The 19,096-nt window shown below is 45.0% G+C and overlaps 1 protein-coding gene across 3 annotated transcripts in view; it reads right to left on the reverse strand.

The window, feature by feature from the left end:
• The window catches only part of LOC310790414 (NACHT, LRR and PYD domains-containing protein 12-like), a 75,159-nt gene that overhangs the window by 53,842 nt on the left and 2,221 nt on the right, over window positions 1-19,096 (reverse strand). For all 3 annotated transcript variants that reach the window (XM_083652101.1, XM_083652100.1, XM_083652099.1), the window contains exons 2-4: window positions 14,545-14,685; window positions 12,620-12,739; window positions 11,658-11,777 (exon numbers count right to left, since the gene is read on the reverse strand). In XM_083652101.1, coding sequence (XP_083508227.1) covers window positions 11,658-11,777; window positions 12,620-12,739; window positions 14,545-14,666 — 362 coding nt within the window. In that variant the 5' untranslated portion in view covers window positions 14,667-14,685. The remainder of the gene's footprint in view (window positions 1-11,657; window positions 11,778-12,619; window positions 12,740-14,544; window positions 14,686-19,096) is intronic.

The raw sequence follows: 19,096 nt of genomic DNA on the forward strand, positions 1-19,096 counted from the left end.
ACATGTGTTATACACATCATTAGTTCTAGTCAAGACAGACAACAATGCATGTGATGTTGCATATTGCAACGTATTGTGTGTTCATTAGTGTGATGAAGACCAAACTGCAGGTCTTGATTAGTTTGCTTCAATGTGATGATTTCAGCACGGTGCTCCTGTTCTCTGTCATGTGTTGGTTGGCCTGTCTCATGTGTGCTACTGTAGTGCTTTCAAACTGTTTGTGCCCAAGGCAAGTCAAAGAGCAAACCAAAAAAAGTCCTGAAGGAGTTTCAGGGGTCCCTGTATTTGCATAAGTAACACAATGACACAATGTATGACTGTTTTGGTCATGGGTTTTATACACTTTCTGTAATAAAACCTCTAAAAGCAAAAGTCTTATCAAATGGGGATCCGTGGTCTAATTTGTGTCAGTTTGGGGGTGCTTGACAAGAAAAGGTTTGAAAACCACTGCTCTATTCACCAGCTTATGTTCAGACCTTACAGTGGGCCAAATTCTTCCTGGTCCTTTTAACACTTCCGGCGGTCACGGCGCAAAATAAAAGAGTTGTTTTTGTAGCGGACAGTGCAGGGTGTAAAATAAAGAACGTAGCCTACTACTTTGAGCCGGTACACAGCAAGCAAGCGAGTATCCACTGTTAGCCAGGTCAGATAACGTTATCGTCGACAATGACGAGCACTTTCTTGTAAAACATACCTGGACTCCAACAAAGAAAGCTTCAGATAGTTTTCTCTCCTCCGAGGCAGCGCGAGCCACTTAACGTCAATAAGACCCGCAGACGTTAACGTAATTCCCTGGAATGCGAGACTTAACGAGCCAGTTACATGGCGTTGTATTCTTAGACATTGCCGTTTGCTTTTAATTTGGTATGTTACATACAATTGGCTAAATTATTAGTTAATTCAGAGTTAGATTATATTGGAGCAGCGCAGCCATTTTTTATTTTATTTTATTATTATTTTTAGCCGGAGGTTTTGATACAGCCACACAACAGGGTCAAATGGGCGTGGCTACATAAGGTGAATAGAATGCCAAAATGACACCCTCTTCCGGGTTTTGGCATCCACGCAAGAGATTTCATCCGACCCTATGTTTTAATCTAATGTTATTTTTTGGCCCATGGCCCTCCATCCAGATTCATGTTTGGTCTTTCACAGAAAATAATTCAGGCACCTCTGGTATAACAGTCATCTTACTTTGTGTCTGGGGCTCCAGGTTCAAGTCTGCTGTTTCAATTTCAATATGCTTGAGTGACATGTTTCAGTTTGTGGGCACTGTTGCTGTTGGCAATTAAACGAGAGAGACAATGCATTTTTTTATTATTGTGGCAAGTTGGATTTTGATCGGCTACGGTAGTCAAGTGATTGCAGCGCACATACGGTAGTCATAGAGTGTGTGTGTGTGTGTGTGTGTGTATGTGTGTGTGTGTGTGTGTGTGTGTGTGTGTGTAAGAGGAAGAGAGGGGCAGAGAGAGTGGCGGTGGCTGTCTTTAATCAGAGCCTCTCCAGTCCGCATGTCGAGTCTGCATCACGGGCAGCACACAGAGAGAGAGAGAGAGAGAGACAATGTATTTTTAGAGAGAGAGAGAGAGAGAGAGAGACAGAGAGAGAGACAGAGAGAGAGAGAGAGAGAGAGAGAGAGAGAGAGAGAGAGAGAGAGAGCGAGAGAGAGAGAGAGAGAGAGAGAGAGAGAGATGGGTCATCATATGGTGTTATTGACTTCAGGCCTCGGCTGGGCTCACTTAACCCTTCAGGCCGGGGTAGGGCCTGGCCTGAATGCCACGGGCCTGGGTCGGGCTGGGGCCAAAATGTCAGGCCCGTGCAGCTCTCTACACTGTTATAGCATCATAACACTGATTTAAATGTGTTTGAAAGTGTGTATCCTATACAAGCTTTGCTTCAGGAATACAATCATCTCATACTAAACTAAACCAGTGGTTCTCAAACGTTTTCACGTCAAAGACCCCTAAATGGACACAACTTAGACCACACCCCCATCTGATAAGATTTTTGCTTTTAGATGTTTTATTACAGAAAGTGTATTTAACACATGACCAAAATAATCATACATTCTGTCATTGTGTTACTTATAGATGGAAGTATAGTGAAAATAACTTATTGCCGTTTTTTGCTGGGGACCCCTGGAACCGCCTCAGGGACCCCACTTTAAGAACCACTGAACTAAGCAACAGTGAAGGGAACCAATTCTACAGAACATGTTCCTTGACACACAGTTCTGAGCTGCACCTCAAATGAACCTTCAGGTTCCCAGCTTTCAGATGCCACTTCTATGTGGCATAAAGTGTTGACCTGCTATCTTAAACTAAACTCACCAGTCTCTCCTAAAAAATATATTTAAAGTGTCTGGTAGGGAGGGGTGGAGTAGAAGAGGTTAAAGGACTCAAGAATATGATTCTATTGTTTTCTTCAGAGCCTATTTATATGTTGAATAACTAATATAAGTTAATGACTTAAGCCCCTTTTATACATCAAAAGTCTCACTAGTATAGTGTTTTTGTTAGCCAGGAAAGCAGCAGGGGGCAGCAGCAGCAGCTCCGCCTTCTAAACTTTTATATCACACTCTCAACCTGTTTCTCCACCGCTGCAGGCTGTCTCTTCCCCCTCCCTTTTCCCTTCTTCTCTCACAGCTGTCCAGATGCAGCTTCCACCAGCCAAAACAAAATGGAAACTTCCGGGTAAAAATGACAAACTAATGTGATTTAAACAAGTAAACAGCCTGACTGATGCACGTTGGAGGAGAAAAGGGTGTTTCAACAAACGAAGCAGCAAACATTGTATCAAAATACTTGTTTTGATGTTAAGATGACATAATAGTGAAGCTGTAAAGCATGACTCAAAATGTGAATGTTACAACGAGGGCTTTATTTTGAAAGAGCTAAAGCGGACGACCTACTTACATTCTGGTTGACTTGACGCTGTCTGCGCCTGGGATGTGGGGTGCACTCGTGCATGAGAGATGCTTTTTTCCTCTGCATATTCCATCAATGTAAAATAATTAACCGTTAAGGAAGTCGAATTTCAGGCTGTGGGAATCACTGAATCTCACTGACTCACGCTGGAAAAGGGGCTGCAACTCAGGAGGACGAGAAGCAGGGTCGGAAAATCACGGGTTGGACCACCGCCAAGATTTATATCACCAGCCGGAGCAGAGCCACCACGTAAAAACCCAACTTGCAAGGTCGCTCTATCGGCTAAACGGCCCGGCTTGGACACTTTTAGACTGAAGAAAATCCCACTAGTTTGTGGATATTAGTGGGATTTTTGGCCAGTCTAAAAGGGGTTTTAGACTGGCCAAAAATCCCACTAATGCGTCAAGTCAGCCAGAATGTAAGTAGGTCGTCCGCTTTAGCTCTTTCAAAATAAAGCCCTCGTTGTAACGTTCACATTTTAAGTAATGCTTTACAGCTTCACTATGATGTCATCTTAACATCAAAACAAGTATTTTGATACAATGTTTGCTGCTTCGTTTGTTGAAACACCTTTTTCTCCTCCAACGTGCATCAGTCAGGCTATTTACTTGTTTAAATCACATTAGTGTGTCATTTTTACCCGGAAGTTTCCATTTTGTTTTGGCTGGTGGACAGCTGCATCTGGACAGCTGTGAGAGAAGAAGGGAAAAGGGAGGGGGAAGAGACAGCCTGCAGCGGTGGAGAAACGCAGGTTGAGAGTGTGATCTAAAAGTGTAGAAGGCGGAGCTGCTGCTGCTGCCCCCTGCTGCTTTCCTGGCTAACAAAAACACATATACTAGTGGGACTTTTGATGTAAAAAAAGGTTTTAACTTAGGTTCAGGATAATAACATCTTTATTCATTCTTGTCAGATCTGGTGCATGTCTCTCCTAATGTCTCATTTCCAGGATCTGTCTGGGGGGCGGGTCTCTAATCAGCTCAGCTGTTAAACACTCTGAAGATGTAATCAGCTCAGGCAGCACACGCCTGAGACAGAACCCCCACACTGACACTGTGTTCGAATACCTCTACTAGCCTACTGTCTACTCTTTCTCAATGAGTATCTACTGTATACTAACTACTAAATATGAAATTATGTATGCGAGCTGTTTACACTACAGTCTACAGCAGTGGTAGCCAACCAGTCGCCCGCGGGGTGGCGCTGTGGCGCCCGCAAGCCACGTTCAGAAAAATGTAAAAAAAAAAAAAAAAAAAAAAAAAATTTTTTTTTTTTTTTTTACACAAACAAGACAAAACAGACAAACAGGCTCAGCCACAGGGGAAAGAAAGAAAAAACAAAAAAACGAAACAAAAAAATATAATCAGAAAAATTAATTTTTTATTTGTTTTTCTCCTCCCTTCCCACAATAACACACAAATGTAGAAAATAATTTGTTTAACAATGCATACGTTTTAAAAACGTTTATTGTCTGTGTATAATTTATTGTCTGTGTATAATTAATTATTGATTAACTATTTTGATCCGCCTGGGCTGGGGTCAAAGTTTAGTTTTACGTTACGTCACTACGTCATTCACTCTGCGACAGTGCGACTGCCAGCTGCCAATGATTATATCAGTCGGCTAAGCTAAATGATGGAACGCAAGAACAATGGCAGAAAAGTGAAAGAAAAAACATTACCAATTTCAAGAGGAGTGGGAGGAAGAGTTCTTCTTCACAACAGTGAAAGAAAAGAGTGTATGTCTCGATTAAATGCATAATACTCATTTAAAGGTAAATCGAGCAAATTTCAACAGGTAGCCCCCGACATGACTCTCTACCCTTCAGGTAGCCCTCGACCTCAAAAAGGTTGGTGACCCCTGGTCTACAGCATGGTCCCAGAATGCATTTCGCACCAGCTCGGGAGAGTAGAATTCAGCAACATGGCCGCCGACCAGGGCTGAAAATCAGGATGAAAGCTGTTATTCTTTAGCTCTACAAATGTTAATATGGCACGTTAATGAACGTTTAAAAATTATAAGTGGACAAACCTATTCAATGTAGAGTCCCGTAATGATGTCAGTTTATCAAAAATAACGCCTGGTTTTTTAACGTTAACTCTGCACCAGGGGACCCGCAGCTACCCTCACTACTCCGACGGGAGCACCTAGATGATGTTGAGCCGGTGGACAACACATCATCGTGATACATATTAAAGTGACGTTTCGAGCTGTTACTGGGCAGAACAGCGCTACCTCACTCTGTACACATATCACATTAAAAAAATGCCTGACAACGGGTGAATTGACTTAATTCATTGGTCAATTGATCAAAAATGACGCCTCCTTCTTTCTGCTGCGCCACTATTGGACATTTTGCTCTGTACAAATATCACATTTACATAAAAATCCCCTGGCAACCGCCTGACAACGGGTGAATTGACTTCATTCATAGGTCAATTGATCAAAAATGACGCCTCCTTCTGTCTGTTGCGCGACCATTGGTTTTCGGAGACTTGAAAGAGCATTTTGAAACAAAACAAGCTGCGTTCCTCTTCTGTACAGTAGCCTGTGTGCAGAAGGTCAGACTCCTATCGCCAAGCCATGCCTCGGATTAATGATGGTCTCATCAGACGACGAAGAGCTCGTCGTCATCTGCGGTATATTCAGTTGTACACTATGCTGTTTGGATACCCCCCAGAAGTAAGTGGGATATTATCTAACTAATGTTACTTCAGCTAATGTTAGTTTTGTACAGCTCACTAGCTCAGACAGCATAATAATGTGATGTTAAGTTGGGGAGAAATCTCTACCATCAGAACACTGACAGACTCATGACTACATTAGCTAAGTGATATTTAAGGCAACCTCATGCTCAGTATGTTTGATCATGGATAGATATGTGATGTGATATATGTATAATTAAACAATAAAGTAATCATAAATCCTAATAATAATCATAATAATAGTCAGTGAATAGTAATTTGATAAAAACAAGAATAAACAGTCAAATAATTTCATAAATATCATTGCAGGTTGCAAGAGGGCCATACAACAGGCTAAATCCCCATGTTCCCCTGTTGCGGCTGTATTTTGGGGAGGGAGACCTTCGGAAGGACTTCCGACTGTCCAGGCCAACCCTGCAGAACCTAATCCACCTACTGCAGGGGGACACTGTGACCGACCATGGGTGGGGGAAGGCAATGGAGGTCCTGGTCTTCTGCTACTGGCTAGCTAGTGCCACCTCGTACAGGGTTGTGTCAGAGGCATTTGATGTCCCCCGCACCACTGTACATGACATGGTGCACCGGGTCAGCAGGGGCATCCAGGCCATATTTAGGAGGGTCATCCGCTTCCCCACCTTGGATGAGCTGGAGGAGATTGGGGCTGGTTTCCAGAGGCTGTCTGGTTCCCCAGCATTCAGCCGCGTGGCGGGGAGCATTGATGGGTGCCACGTCCGCATCGTCCCCCCTGCACAGTTTGCAGGGGATTATTTTAATAGGAAACTGTTCCACTCCATCCAGTTTCAGGCGGTGTGTGACCACAAGGGGCGTTTCCTCGACGCCTTTGTTGGCTTCCCTGGCTGTGTGCATGACGCCAGGGTCCTCAAGAACAGCCCTCTGTATGTCCACCAGCTCTTCCCACCTCCTGGATGGTACCTCATCGGTGACGGAGGGTACCCATGCTTGGCACAACCCATACCCCTTATGACCCCATTCCGTGAACCTGTCCGGAATGCTGTTGAGGCAAGGTACAACAGAAGCCTGTCCAGGGCAAGGTGTGTGGTGGAGAGGGTGTTTGGCATCCTGAAGACCAGGTGGCGCTCCATCTTCCTGAAGGCACTGGAGGTGAAGGTGGATTTTGCCTCAGAGGTGATAATTACCTGTCTGTTCCTCCACAACCTCTGCATCAGCAATGGGGACATTTTGGAGCCAGGGGAAAATGGTGATGATGAAGATGGTGGTGATGATGGTGAAGAGGCGGATGAGCCAGTCCAGAGGTCTGGGGACACACTGAGAGGCAGGCTTGCAGCTGCGGTGTCTGCGCCGGTGGAGCAGATCCCTGTCCTGCAGGAACATGACTACCTTTGAGGGCAGAGGAAGATGGAGGAGGAAGGGCAGCGGAAGGCATCTGGTGGACAGCAATGTGTTGCTTATGTAAAAAAAAAAAAAAAAAAAAAATCTTCCCGTCTACATCCTAGGGATTACTGATGTATTTTTATTTATTTTTCCAGTCTACATCCATAGGGAATACTGCTTTTTTTTGCCACTACAGTCTAATCCTCGGGATACTGTATGTGAAGCACTTTTTAACTCTGCCATAGCCGGTCCCAAGCCCGGATGAGAAAAGAGGAGGGAAAAGTGTTATCAATTATAGGCACATTTTAAGAACACATTAGCTAACATCAAATAAATTATCAAATGTACTGTCTGTAACTGTGCAAGTCAAATCCCTTGTATGATTACAGAATAACACTACATACTACATAATAACAATAAAGCTGATTCTGAATTCTCTATATGAGTCATGGGTAATTTATATAGTTACCATTTTAGTGATGAATACAGAAAACATGAATAGGCTACTTAAATTAACTTGCTGCTGAAACCTGGGACCCCTTAGCCTTCACAAGTGCACATTGGATTGAAGGATTTTTACAACGTTGTCTTCATGTGTTAAATTCCTCACTGCACAGTGCACCTGTGACCTCCAGTGGATCCTACCTAAACCTGCTTGCTCTTTTCCAGAGTAACAGATCAACAGGACTTATCTAGCCTTCTTTAGTGTGTGTAATTATTTTCAAAACTCCATTTGAAAGACCTGATCATGTTGAAAATCAAGCACTTTTCAGGAGTATATTCTTTTGGAAACGAAAGCAAAACCTGAACATTGTTTAAAAAGAGAGAGAAAGCACTGACAAAGCTATAATATTTTGTTTGTTTCATTTATTTAGAACTGTAATTCTCAATTAACAGTAACAGTAGAGGTATAAACTTATAAAACGAGATTTTTTAACTTAACAAATTAACTTAACATAACTTAACAAAATCAGTACAAGTCATTTCTGCAGATTTTTTATTATTATTATTAATTATTTTTTCTGCAGAAATGACTGCATAAACATCAGCAGTCTCTCCTCCCTAGCTTGACTCTCTCTCAGCCTCTCCTCTCTATCGCGCCGTTCCGCTTGCTCTCTCCTTTCAACCCACTCTCTCCACTCTCTCTCCCTCCTCTCATTGTATCTTCTCTCTTCTTCTCTTCTTTCTCTCTCCCTTTCTTCCGCTCTCTCCTGGAACTCCCTCTCTCTCCTCTCGCCCCCTTCTTCTGCTCTCTGTTCTTTAGCATCTTCCCTCTCCTGGAACTCCTGAAGGATCGAGCCCAACTCCAGATCACGCCTCCTCCTGGCTGGAGTGCAGCTCTCTTCCTGTGGAGGAGAGACCACTGCTACAGCTGTTGTAGCTGATGCGATGAGGTTCGATGGGGCTATGGATGGTCTGTGCCCCATCACCTCGTCCATCGCATCGAACCACTTCCAGCTTGCAGCAGTGGCCTCTCCTCCCTCCGTGCTCACACCCGTGCATGGTGCCTTCAATTCCTACAAAACAAGACACGGGGTGGGGGGTTGGATATTAGGATAAACATAATGCACCGCTTTAACAACAGGGTTCCCACTGGTCCTTGAAAGTTTGTGAATTAAAAAAAATCAATGCCATAAAGGTTTGTAAAAATGGCTCATTGAAAGTGCTTAAATTTAGGGCAGCTATGTTCCGCTCTCTGCAATGTCTTTTGTGTCCAGTGATGCACCTGCCTCAGTGGAATGGTCACGTGATGGTTGAAACAGATGCGGAAAAGGAAGTGACGTGGCTTTTCCATCACTTCTGCTTTCCTTTTCCACGTCTGTTTCGGCTATTCACTAATAACGTGAACGCATAAGATTCAAGATTCAATCAATTTATTGCCATGTCAACAAAGTTGATAGGAATTTGTCTTGGTTCGCTCTCAGACAAAAAAGACAAGACAGTGCAGCAGCACACTACACACTACAGCTGATGATTTTAGATGCTCGGCGTACTACTCTTTGCAGCCGAGTCTTGTCCTGAGTAGTTGTGTGACCAAACCAGACAAGCATAGAGAAAGTAAGAACACTCTCAATAGAGAGTACAGACCTGTAGAAGTGGGTCATTGCAGTTTGACTGACCCTGAACTTTTTGAGCTGCTAAACATCAAGACTGTAGTGCTTTTGATACTTCAGCTCACCTTGTATTTCTGCTTCAGGTTCTCCCACTTCTTTTTCACCCAGCCAGCCTCGACCTTCCCTTCAAGGCTGTACTCCTTGATGAAGACCCTGCAAGCATTGGACAAATTGGCATACACTTTAGATAAGCATTTATATGTGAACATCTACCAGCTAAATAAAGACTGTTCAAATTCACCAGTCACTAAATAGTAAATCATTATATTGTAGCGGTCTAGTATGTTAGATTGTCTGGGGTTCTGTGCATGCTGTTATTGTGTGCCTGAGTGCCTGAGTGTAATCCTGACAAGTTACAATAGTGTGCCTCAAATCTACCAGCCACTTCAATATATTTGTCTGGTTTTGTTTTCTCATCCTGTGGTGATTGAATTAATCCCTTTAATATAACAACAAACCTAACTGTCCACTAGCAATATGTACAATTAGCTATACATCTCAGGAGAGCAGAACAGTAACGTTGCTTAAATATATAATAATGAACCATGCACATGAAAATTACATGTTCAATGTTCTTACTCAAAGCCTTTTACGGCTGTGTTCCTCATTCGAGTAAACAAGGCTTCGTTATCTCCCCTCCACTTGATGAGGCGCCTGGTGTCTTCATCTCCCCCTGAATAAACAAACGATATGCACGTTATTGATGACACATACAACTTTGGCTCTTTAATGTTATGTAACGCTGCTACCGGTGCTACGCTGATGCTAAGCCCTGTTCAACAACACTTACACGTTCATTATTAATTATAACCCTGTCGTTCTATTATTATATGGTCACATAAGCCACATTACTCACAATTGTAGTTCCTTGTGGTAGCATGGCCGTCTGCCATTGTTGTGCAGTGTTGTGACTGTGAGGGGAGAAAAACGGGCAGGCCTATGTGAGCACCAAGTTAGCGGTAGGCTACATGGTACTAATCACCGTTAACGTTACACATTCAGTTGCAGTTATCTAACGCCGGTGCCATGTTAGCTAACGTTAACGTATTATGCTAATGTTAGCGTATTACGCTAACGTTTTTCAGTTTACGTTAGCCTGTGTTAACTTAAGGCCAAGGTTAGCTAAGCACCATTGAGCAGACTAGAACGGGGCCATCTACGGGGAACGGGGCCAAGTTATCCGGATAGACGAGCCTTTTTTCCCGCAGACGATGGCTGCTGGCAGGCCGTGTCTGGAGCTTTTTTTTTCATTTTTTTTTTAAAGATGCCAAATTATTCATATACACCACTGGTTACCCGCCTCAAATGGTGACAGAAGTGAATTTAGTGATGAAATAGCGTGTGAAAATTGTAAAAACGTACCGTGGCAGGCTGGCAGCAGAAGATATTTTTCTTCGTTTTTCCCTCCACTGTGAAGTCGCAATGCATTATGGGCGGATGAGTAGAGCAGAGTACACACCCACTGTCTACTACGAAATTCTTGCGAATGTAGTAGACTTCCGGGAAAATCTCGCCTACACAAAATTTATGTACTGTACAGTGTGAACACACTACCTACTCAATTTGAGTACAAAAAGTAGGCTTAGTAGAGGTATTCGAACACAGAATGAGTCTCCCTCTGGCTGGCCTGAGACAGAACCCCCACACTGAGTCTCCCTCTGCCCGGCCTGAGACAGAACCCCCACACTGAGTCTCCCTCTGCCCGGTCTGAGACAGAACCCCCACACTGAGTCTCCCTCTGCCCGGTCTGAGACAGAACCCCCACACTGAGTCTCCCTCTGCCCGGTCTGAGACAGAACCCCCACACTGAGTCTCCCTCTGCCCGGTCTGAGACAGAACCCCCACACTGAGTCTCCCTCTACCCGGTCTGAGACAGAACCCCCACACTGAGTCTCCCTCTGCCCGGTCTGAGACAGAACCCCCACACTGAGTCTCCCTCTGCCCGGTCTGAGACAGAGCCCCCACACTGAGTCTCCCTCTGCCCGGTCTGAGACAGAACCCCCACACTGAGTCTCCCTCTGCCTGGCCTGAGACAGAACCCCCACACTGAGTCTCCCTCTGCCCGGCCTGAGACAGAACCCCCACACTGAGTCTCCCTCTGGCAGGTCTGAGACAGAACCCCCACACTGAGTCTCCCTCTGCCCGGTCTGAGACAGAACCCCCACACTGAGTCTCCCTCTGCCCGGCCTGAGACAGAACCCCCACACTAAGTCTCCCTCTGCCCGGCCTGAGACAGAACCCCCACACTGAGTCTCCCTCTGCCTGGTCTCAGTTCGACCTCCCAGACCAGTCAGATGACATGGGACAACATCCTCATGCACTGAGACACTTGCACCTCAACACATTTCAATTTCATTAAACCTTTAAAAGATATATTGTTGTGGTGTGGTCCTTGCTAGTGAAAGTGAGGTAGTGCAAAAGCATGTGAAAATAAGTGATTCACGTGTTTGCTGGGGACCCCCTGGAACCCCCCTCCCCAGGGACCCCTGAACAGAACATGTTCCTTCATCATCATTACTGTAGTCTTCTCAGGTAGGCTGATAGCATAACAGTCCTCTTACTTTGTGTCTGAAGGTCCAGGTTCATTACTGAAGTCTGGAGGTTCATATCTGGACCAGTCACTCTTCATAGACAGACAGCTGGGTACTGGAGACTCTGCTCTCTGCCTGTGGTACTGACCTCTGAAACAGACATGTGTTATACACATCATTAGTTCTAGTCAAGACAGACAACAATGCATGTGATGTTGCATATTGAAATGTATTATGTGTTCATTAGTGTGATGAAGACCAAACTGCAGGTCTTGATTAATTTGCTTCAATGTGATGATCTAAATGGACACAACTTAGACCACACCCCATCTGATAAGATTTTTGCTTTTAGATGTTTTATTACAGAAAGTGTATTTAACACATGACCAAAATAATCATACATTATGTTACTTATAGAAGGAAGTATAGTGAAAATAACTTATTGCCGTTTTTTGCTGGGGACCCCTGGAACCACCTCAGGGACCCCACTTTGAGAACCACTGAACGAAGCAACAGTGAAGGGAACCAATTCTACAGAACATGTTCCTTGACACACAGTTCTGAGCTGCACCTCAAATGAACCTTCAGGTTCTAGCTTTCAGATGCCACCTCTATGTGGCATAAAGTGTTGACCTGCTATCTTACACTAAACTCACCAGCCCCCCCTAAAACATATTTGTTTTAAGTGTCTGGTAGGGAGGGGTGGAGTAGAAGAGGTTAAAGGACTCAAGAATATATGATTATATTATTTTCTTCAGAGTCTATTTATATGTTGAATAACTAAGAGAAGTAGTGCAAAAGCAGGTGCAAATAACTTAGTCCCGTTTTAGCTGGGGACCCCCTGGAACCCCCCCAGGGAGCCCTGACCCCACTTTGAGAACCACTGAACTAGACAAAAGTGAACTAATTCTACATGACAGAACAGAACATGTTCTTTCATCATCATTACTGTAGTCTTCTCAGGTAGACTGACAGTATAACAGTCCTCTTACTTTGTGTCTGAAGGTCCAGGTTCATTACTGAAGTCTGGAGGTTCATATCTTGACCAGTCACTCTTCATAGACAGACAGCTGGGTACTGGAGACTCTGCTCTCTGCCTGTGGTACTGACCTCTGAAACAGACATGTGTTATACACATCATTAGTTCTAGTCAAGACAGACAACAATGCATGTGATGTTGCATATTGCAATGTATTGTGTTCATTAGTGTGATGAAGACCAAACTGCAGGTCTTGATTAGTTTGCTTCAATGTGATGATTTCAGCACGGTGCTCATGTTCTCTGTGTTGGTTGCAGTGTTGGGCAAGTTACTTTCAACATGTAATACTATTACTAGTTACTTTCATCTGAAAGTAATGTTACTTTACAATATTACTGTCTGTGTAGAGTAACTCATTACTTATTACACACAGTGTTTCCCACAGGATTTTGAGAATTTGTGGTGGGGGACCGCAGACCCCGTAGGTGGGTGCGGGGGCATGCCCCCCCGCAAGATTTTTTTAAACATTTTAAAGTAAAATGCATGAATTTGGTGTACTTTGAGAAAGCTTAAGAGCAAAATTAAAAGGCTAGATCTATGAAGAACATGTCATCATTACTGTGCTGTGGGTTTACAATGACAAACTAAATTTCTCCCTATAGGTCAGGGATACTCAACTTGCTTTGCCACTTTCGTGAAATAATAGAAGGCGAGGGGCCAGTTAATAAACAAACAATATACATTTTTCTGTAGCGGATTGTAGGTTTTTGGGGTGTCAGCCGGAGTTTAGGCTGACAGTGTTGTGCACACCGGATAGTTAGTTAGGTTAAGTTAGTTGGGTTAAGTACATACATAAGTGCCTGGGTAGCGAGCAGATGGCGGTATTTGACAATTTAGCAGCTAAATCATAGATTATTGAAAGATATTCCATATTCCAGACTGAAATGCTATAACAGAAGTATTGGCCAGAATGACATGAACATTTATTGGACACTTATTCAGCGGATATCTTGCATGTTGCGTTCAGGTGCACTGTAAAAAAAAAAAAAAAAAATTTTTTTTTTTTGGTCAACATCTTATTGTGGCGGTCCAAATATTATTGTGGCGGCCCGCCACAAATTCCTTTATGTATGGGAAACACTGCACTACTTTTGCATTACTTTCACCAAAATAACTGCAGTAGCAGAATGACATCGCAGCCCCGGAACCATCCCGGAAACGATTTAAACTGTCTTGATGTCAGTGTAAAAATTCTAAATGTTATCCTTTTCCTTTGTTCTTGTCATTTATAGTGGTTATTTTCATAAAAACACACAATTTGATTAGGAAATGATTGTATTTTTATGCGCTTTAATTAAAAAAAAATTAACTAAATTTGTAACTCGTGTTACTTGACAGAGTAACTGGTATAATATTACTGACATCCTATTGGTAATAAGTTATATTACTGAGTTACTGCTAAAAGTAATATATTACACTTACTTTGTAATGAGTTACCCCAACACTGGTTGGTTGGCCTGTCTCATGTGTGCTACTGTACTGGTTTTAAACTTGTTGTGTCCAAGGCACACCAAAGGGCAAGCAAAAAAAAAGAAAATCCTTAAGGAGGTTTCAGGGGGTCTCCAGCAAAAAGCAGATTTTTATTTTCATTATAATTGCATAAGTCAATGTATCACTGTTTTGGTCATGGGTTTCATACAGTTTCTGTAATAAAACCTCTAGTTTGTGTCAGTTTAGGGGTGCTTGATGTGAACAAGTTTGAAAACCAATGCTCTATAGAGTTCCAAAGTCACACCCTCTTCCGGGTTTGGCATCTGCACAAGAGATTTATGTTATTTCACATAACGTTTAATTTTTGGGCCAAGGCCCTCCATCCAGATTCATGTTTGTCCCTTCATAGAAAATAATTTGGGACCTCTGGTATAACAGTCATCTTACTTTGTGTCTGAAGGTCCAGGTTCATTACTGAAGTCTTTAGACCAGTCAGTCTTAGACAGAGTCAGACAGCTGGGTACTGGAGACTCTGCTCTGCCCTCCTCTTCCTCCCCACACACACTCATCTTCTGGACTTCAGTCAGTCTGAGAGAAACACACACGCACGCACGCACGCACGCACGCACGCACACACACACACACACACACACACACACACACACACACACACACACACACACACACACACACACACACACACACACACACACACACACACACACACTTTAATATCTTTATTTGTGTTCACATTTAGACAAGTACAGTAATCCTTGGACACAAACAATAATAGATGTGCAAATAATGGTAAATCTCAGAATGAAAAATGTATCTAGTCTGAGTCTATGAAAAAGGAAACGGCACTTGCTACAATAGACTCTTTTCACGGCAGCCATTTTGTGTCTCAAAGGCAGGATCAACACAGGTGCAACCAAAACATTAATGAGGGCCCTGGCACTGGAACACCTAAGTGGGATGGAAGTTGGAAACAATCATTAATGTTTTGGTAACACCTGTGTTTACCCTGCCTTTGAGACACAAAATGGCCGCTGTGAAAATGGTTGCAGAAATAAAGCAGAATTTTGCCAGTGCCTTACTGTAGCTGTTTGGGCTGTCCTGCCCTCTGCAGGCCACTTACTGTAACAGCCAGCCTGTGGACATTACCTAGGCTTCCAAATATAAACAGCAGCAATTTACATTTGTAGCCCAGCTGTATAATAGCATCCTTGAGCAGTCAAGTCAAGTCAAGTCAAGTTTATTTATATAGCCCTAATTCACAAGCATGTCTTAGAGGGCTTCACAGAAAGTATGTCTAGCTGATTCTAGCTGACACAACAGTAACAAGAATATACAGAATAAAGATAACATTTGAACAATTGATAATATAGAAAATATAGAAATGAAGAGAGAGCAGAGGAGAGAGCAGGAGAAGGGGGAAGAGCAGGGGGAATGTGAGAGAGTGATGGGGTGGGGAGGGAATGGGAGATGTTGGAGGGTATAGGAGGTGGGGAAGGAGCAAGAGGAGAGAGCAGGAGAGGGGAAGGGGGGGGGTGTGGGGGATAAGAGAGCAGGGGGAGGGAGGAGGTGGGGAGAGAATGAGAGATATAGACGCACATCTTGCAAACGGACATATGTCAATTTCTAAGCAACCAAACTATGCCTAATTTAATTGGCTGCAAGCCTTTAGTAGTGAGTCCTTTTGCCAAATAAGCACATGTTCACATATAGAGCTTATGGGTGCCTTGCTTTAGGGAAGAGTGGGTGCCATGCTTTGAATAGTGGCGAAATACTAAGAGCATGGGTGCCATGCTTTAAATAGTGGCGGAATATTGCCATGCTATGCCATGCTTTAAATAGTGGCGGAATATTGGAGGGGATAGAGTGGGTGCCATGCTTTGGAGTAAAATGTGTACTATGCTTTAGAGTAGTGGGGGAAGGGGGGAAGAGGAAGAACACCGGGAAGAGGAGAAAGCAGGAGAGTGGAGGAGGGAGGGAGAGCGGGGGGATGTGAGGGAGGAGAGGGGGGAGGTGGGGAGAAAGTAGGAAATGTGGAGGAGGAGAGAACAGAGGAGGAGAGGTGGGAGGGTGCAGGGGAGGGAGAGCCAGGGTAGAGGTAGGGTCTAGGGTTGGGGGAGGGGAGGGAGTAGGATACGGGCCCGGATTAGGGCGAGGGTGGGGAGAAATGGGAAATGTGGAGGAGGAGAGAACAGAGAAGGAGAGGTGGGAGGGTGCAGGGGAGGGAGAGCAGGGGGAATGTGAGAGGGAGGAGAGGACAGAGAGGAGGAGAGAACAGAGAAGGAGAGGTGGGAGGGTGCAGGGGAAGGAGAGCAGGGGGAATGTGAGAGAGGGGAGAGGACAGAGAGGAGGAGAGAACAGAGAAGGAGAGGTGGGAGGGTACAGGGGAGGCAGAGCAGGGGGAATGTGAGAGGGAGGAGGTGGGGAGGAAATGGGAAATGTGGAGGAGGAGGGAACAGAGAAGGAGAGATGGGAGGGTGCAGGGGAGGGAGAGCCAGGGTAGAGGTAGGGTCTAGGGTTGGGGGAGGGGAGGGGGTAGGATACGGGCCTGGATTAGGGCGAGGGTGGGGAGAAAATGGGAAGGAGAGGTGGGAGGGTGCAGGGGAAGGAGAGCAGGGGGAATGTGAGAGAGGGGAGAGGACAGAGAGGAGGAGAGAACAGAGAAGGAGAGGTGGGAGGGTGCAGGGGAAGGAGAGCAGGGGGAATGTAAGAGAGGGGAGAGGACAGAGAGGAGGAGAGAACAGAGAAGGAGAGGTGGGAGGGTGCAGGGGAAGGAGAGCAGGGGGAATGTGAGAGAGGGGAGAGGACCGAGAGGAGGAGAGAACAGAGAAGGAGAGGTGGGAGGGTGCAGGGGAGGGAGAGCAGGGGGAATGTGAGAGGGAGGAGGTGGGGAGAAAATGGGAAATGTGGAGGAGGAGGGAACAGAGAAGGAGAGGTGGGAGGGTGCAGGGGAGGGAGAGCCAGGGTAGAGGTAGGGTCTAGGGTTGGGGGAGGGAGTAGGATACGGGCCCGGATTAGGGCGAGGGTGGGGAGAAAATGGGAAATGTGGAGGAGGAGAGAACAGAGAAGGAGAGGTGGGAGGGTGCAGGGGAAGGAGAGCAGGGGGAATGTGAGAGAGGGGAGAGGACAGAGAGGAGGAGAGAGGCAGAGAAGGAGAGGTGGGAGGGTGCAGGGGAAGGAGAGCAGGGGGAATGTGAGAGAGGGGAGAGGACAGAGAGGAGGAGAGAACAGAGAAGTAGCAGTTGGTACAGAAGAAGTAGAAAGTGACTTTGCTGGTTCTACATTGAACGCAGTGGTGTATTGCAGGGTAGATGCAGATAGACGGTGTATACCCTACCCACTTATTTTTCAGCTGGCTTTGTGTTTACCCACTTCTACCGGCTGATTCCACTGGGATGCATTGCATTACGACTGCGAGGAAGACACCGGAGCTGGTCGCAGCCTGTCTAGCACCATGTGCAGACTACAGCAACGTTTGTCACCTGTTGTTGCCTGCTGGTAGCTTGGTGCTGCAGCTTGATTGGCTGTCTTCCTGTCTTTCCGTCTTCAATTGGTCAATTTAAAATTGGCCCCTCCTTTCGTCGCTGCCATCTGACGCTCATCGATTTGCAAAGCATGCTGGGATATCAGGCGGCGGGCAGCAGTGACGAGAGGAGGGGGCAATTTGAACTCGACCAATTGAAGATGGAATGCGTAGTCAGTGAATGCCTGTGTCCACCAGACGCAGTGCTTCGAGGTACGGTCCTGAAAGCCTCTTCGCTCTGCTCCACTAAACGCACCCTGTGCATTTTCACTTCCTGCTTCAAGTTGTGTCAAGCAGCACAGAGCAGACTGAGCTGGGCAGGAAATAAAACTGTCAATTTACAAAATAAAACCCATTGTAGGTCAAGGGAAGGGACAGTCACAGTGAGGGGGGACCAATTTGGCCTGCTTTTAATAGACAGTCATTTGTATCCCTTCCATTATTTTGGCAGCTACTTAGGGTCAAATTAACTTAGTGAGTCTGTTTGAAATTCTTGTGTCAATGAACTAAGTTCAGTCATGTTGAGGTTATGGTAGATGGAGACAGTTTCACTGTTATACTGTTTGGCTACAGAGTGTTGCCGTACCCGGCCTAAGTCTCGTGAGAGTTGCAACGTGATGATGGAGAGGCATCACTTCAACACCAGATACCAACAACCTGCTGAAACAACTGAGTCAGAGGTGCCTTGCTCAAAGAGACAGATCTCACTCTATCAAAGGCTGTACCTGTACACATCTGCCAAATAAATGAACTGACTGAACAACACAGTAAAGTCCTCTCTGCACAAAGACATGTGACAGCTGTAAGCAGTGTGTCCCCTCATCCACCTGCACAACGTTCACGACTCCTTTCAGCAGATTGAAGTTCCTGAAGATGCCCTTTGGCATTAGCACTACCTCTGAACTCTTCAAAACAGCTATGGAACAAATCTGCACCATAATCGTGGATGACATCAGCATTGGTGGCAAGGGAGTTAAGGAGCATGATCTGAAGAAAGTGTTGGATCGAGCCAGACAGGTGAAGCTCAGGCTCAACCCAAAAAAGTGCAGGTTCAGGCTGAAGGAGGTGAGCTATGTCAGACACATATTCACAGACGATGGACTTAAAGCAGATCCAACACAAATCACAGCTATCAGTGAAATGTCACCTCCAGAGGACAAGACAGCTCTCCAGCACATGAATATCGATTCAATATCGATATATCGATTTTTTTTAACCCAGCCCTAATGAGCACACAGCTGCAGACAGCACCCTCCATGCAGACGCTCACCCGTTTCATTCAAAATGGATGGCCAAGATGTGTCTGCAGTGTGCCAGAGGAAGTTAAACCATTCTTTGGTTTCCGTTATGAACTGGCTGTTGAAAACAACATCATGATGAAAGGCAGCAGAGCAGAGCAGTTATTCCTGTATCTCTGCACTCAGAACATCTGAAGGTGTTGCACAAAGGACACCCAGGTGT

This window comes from Poromitra crassiceps (genome assembly GCF_964638095.1).
Source record: "Poromitra crassiceps genome assembly, chromosome: 15".
In the NCBI taxonomy this organism is placed as follows: domain Eukaryota; kingdom Metazoa; phylum Chordata; class Actinopteri; order Beryciformes; family Melamphaidae; genus Poromitra; species Poromitra crassiceps.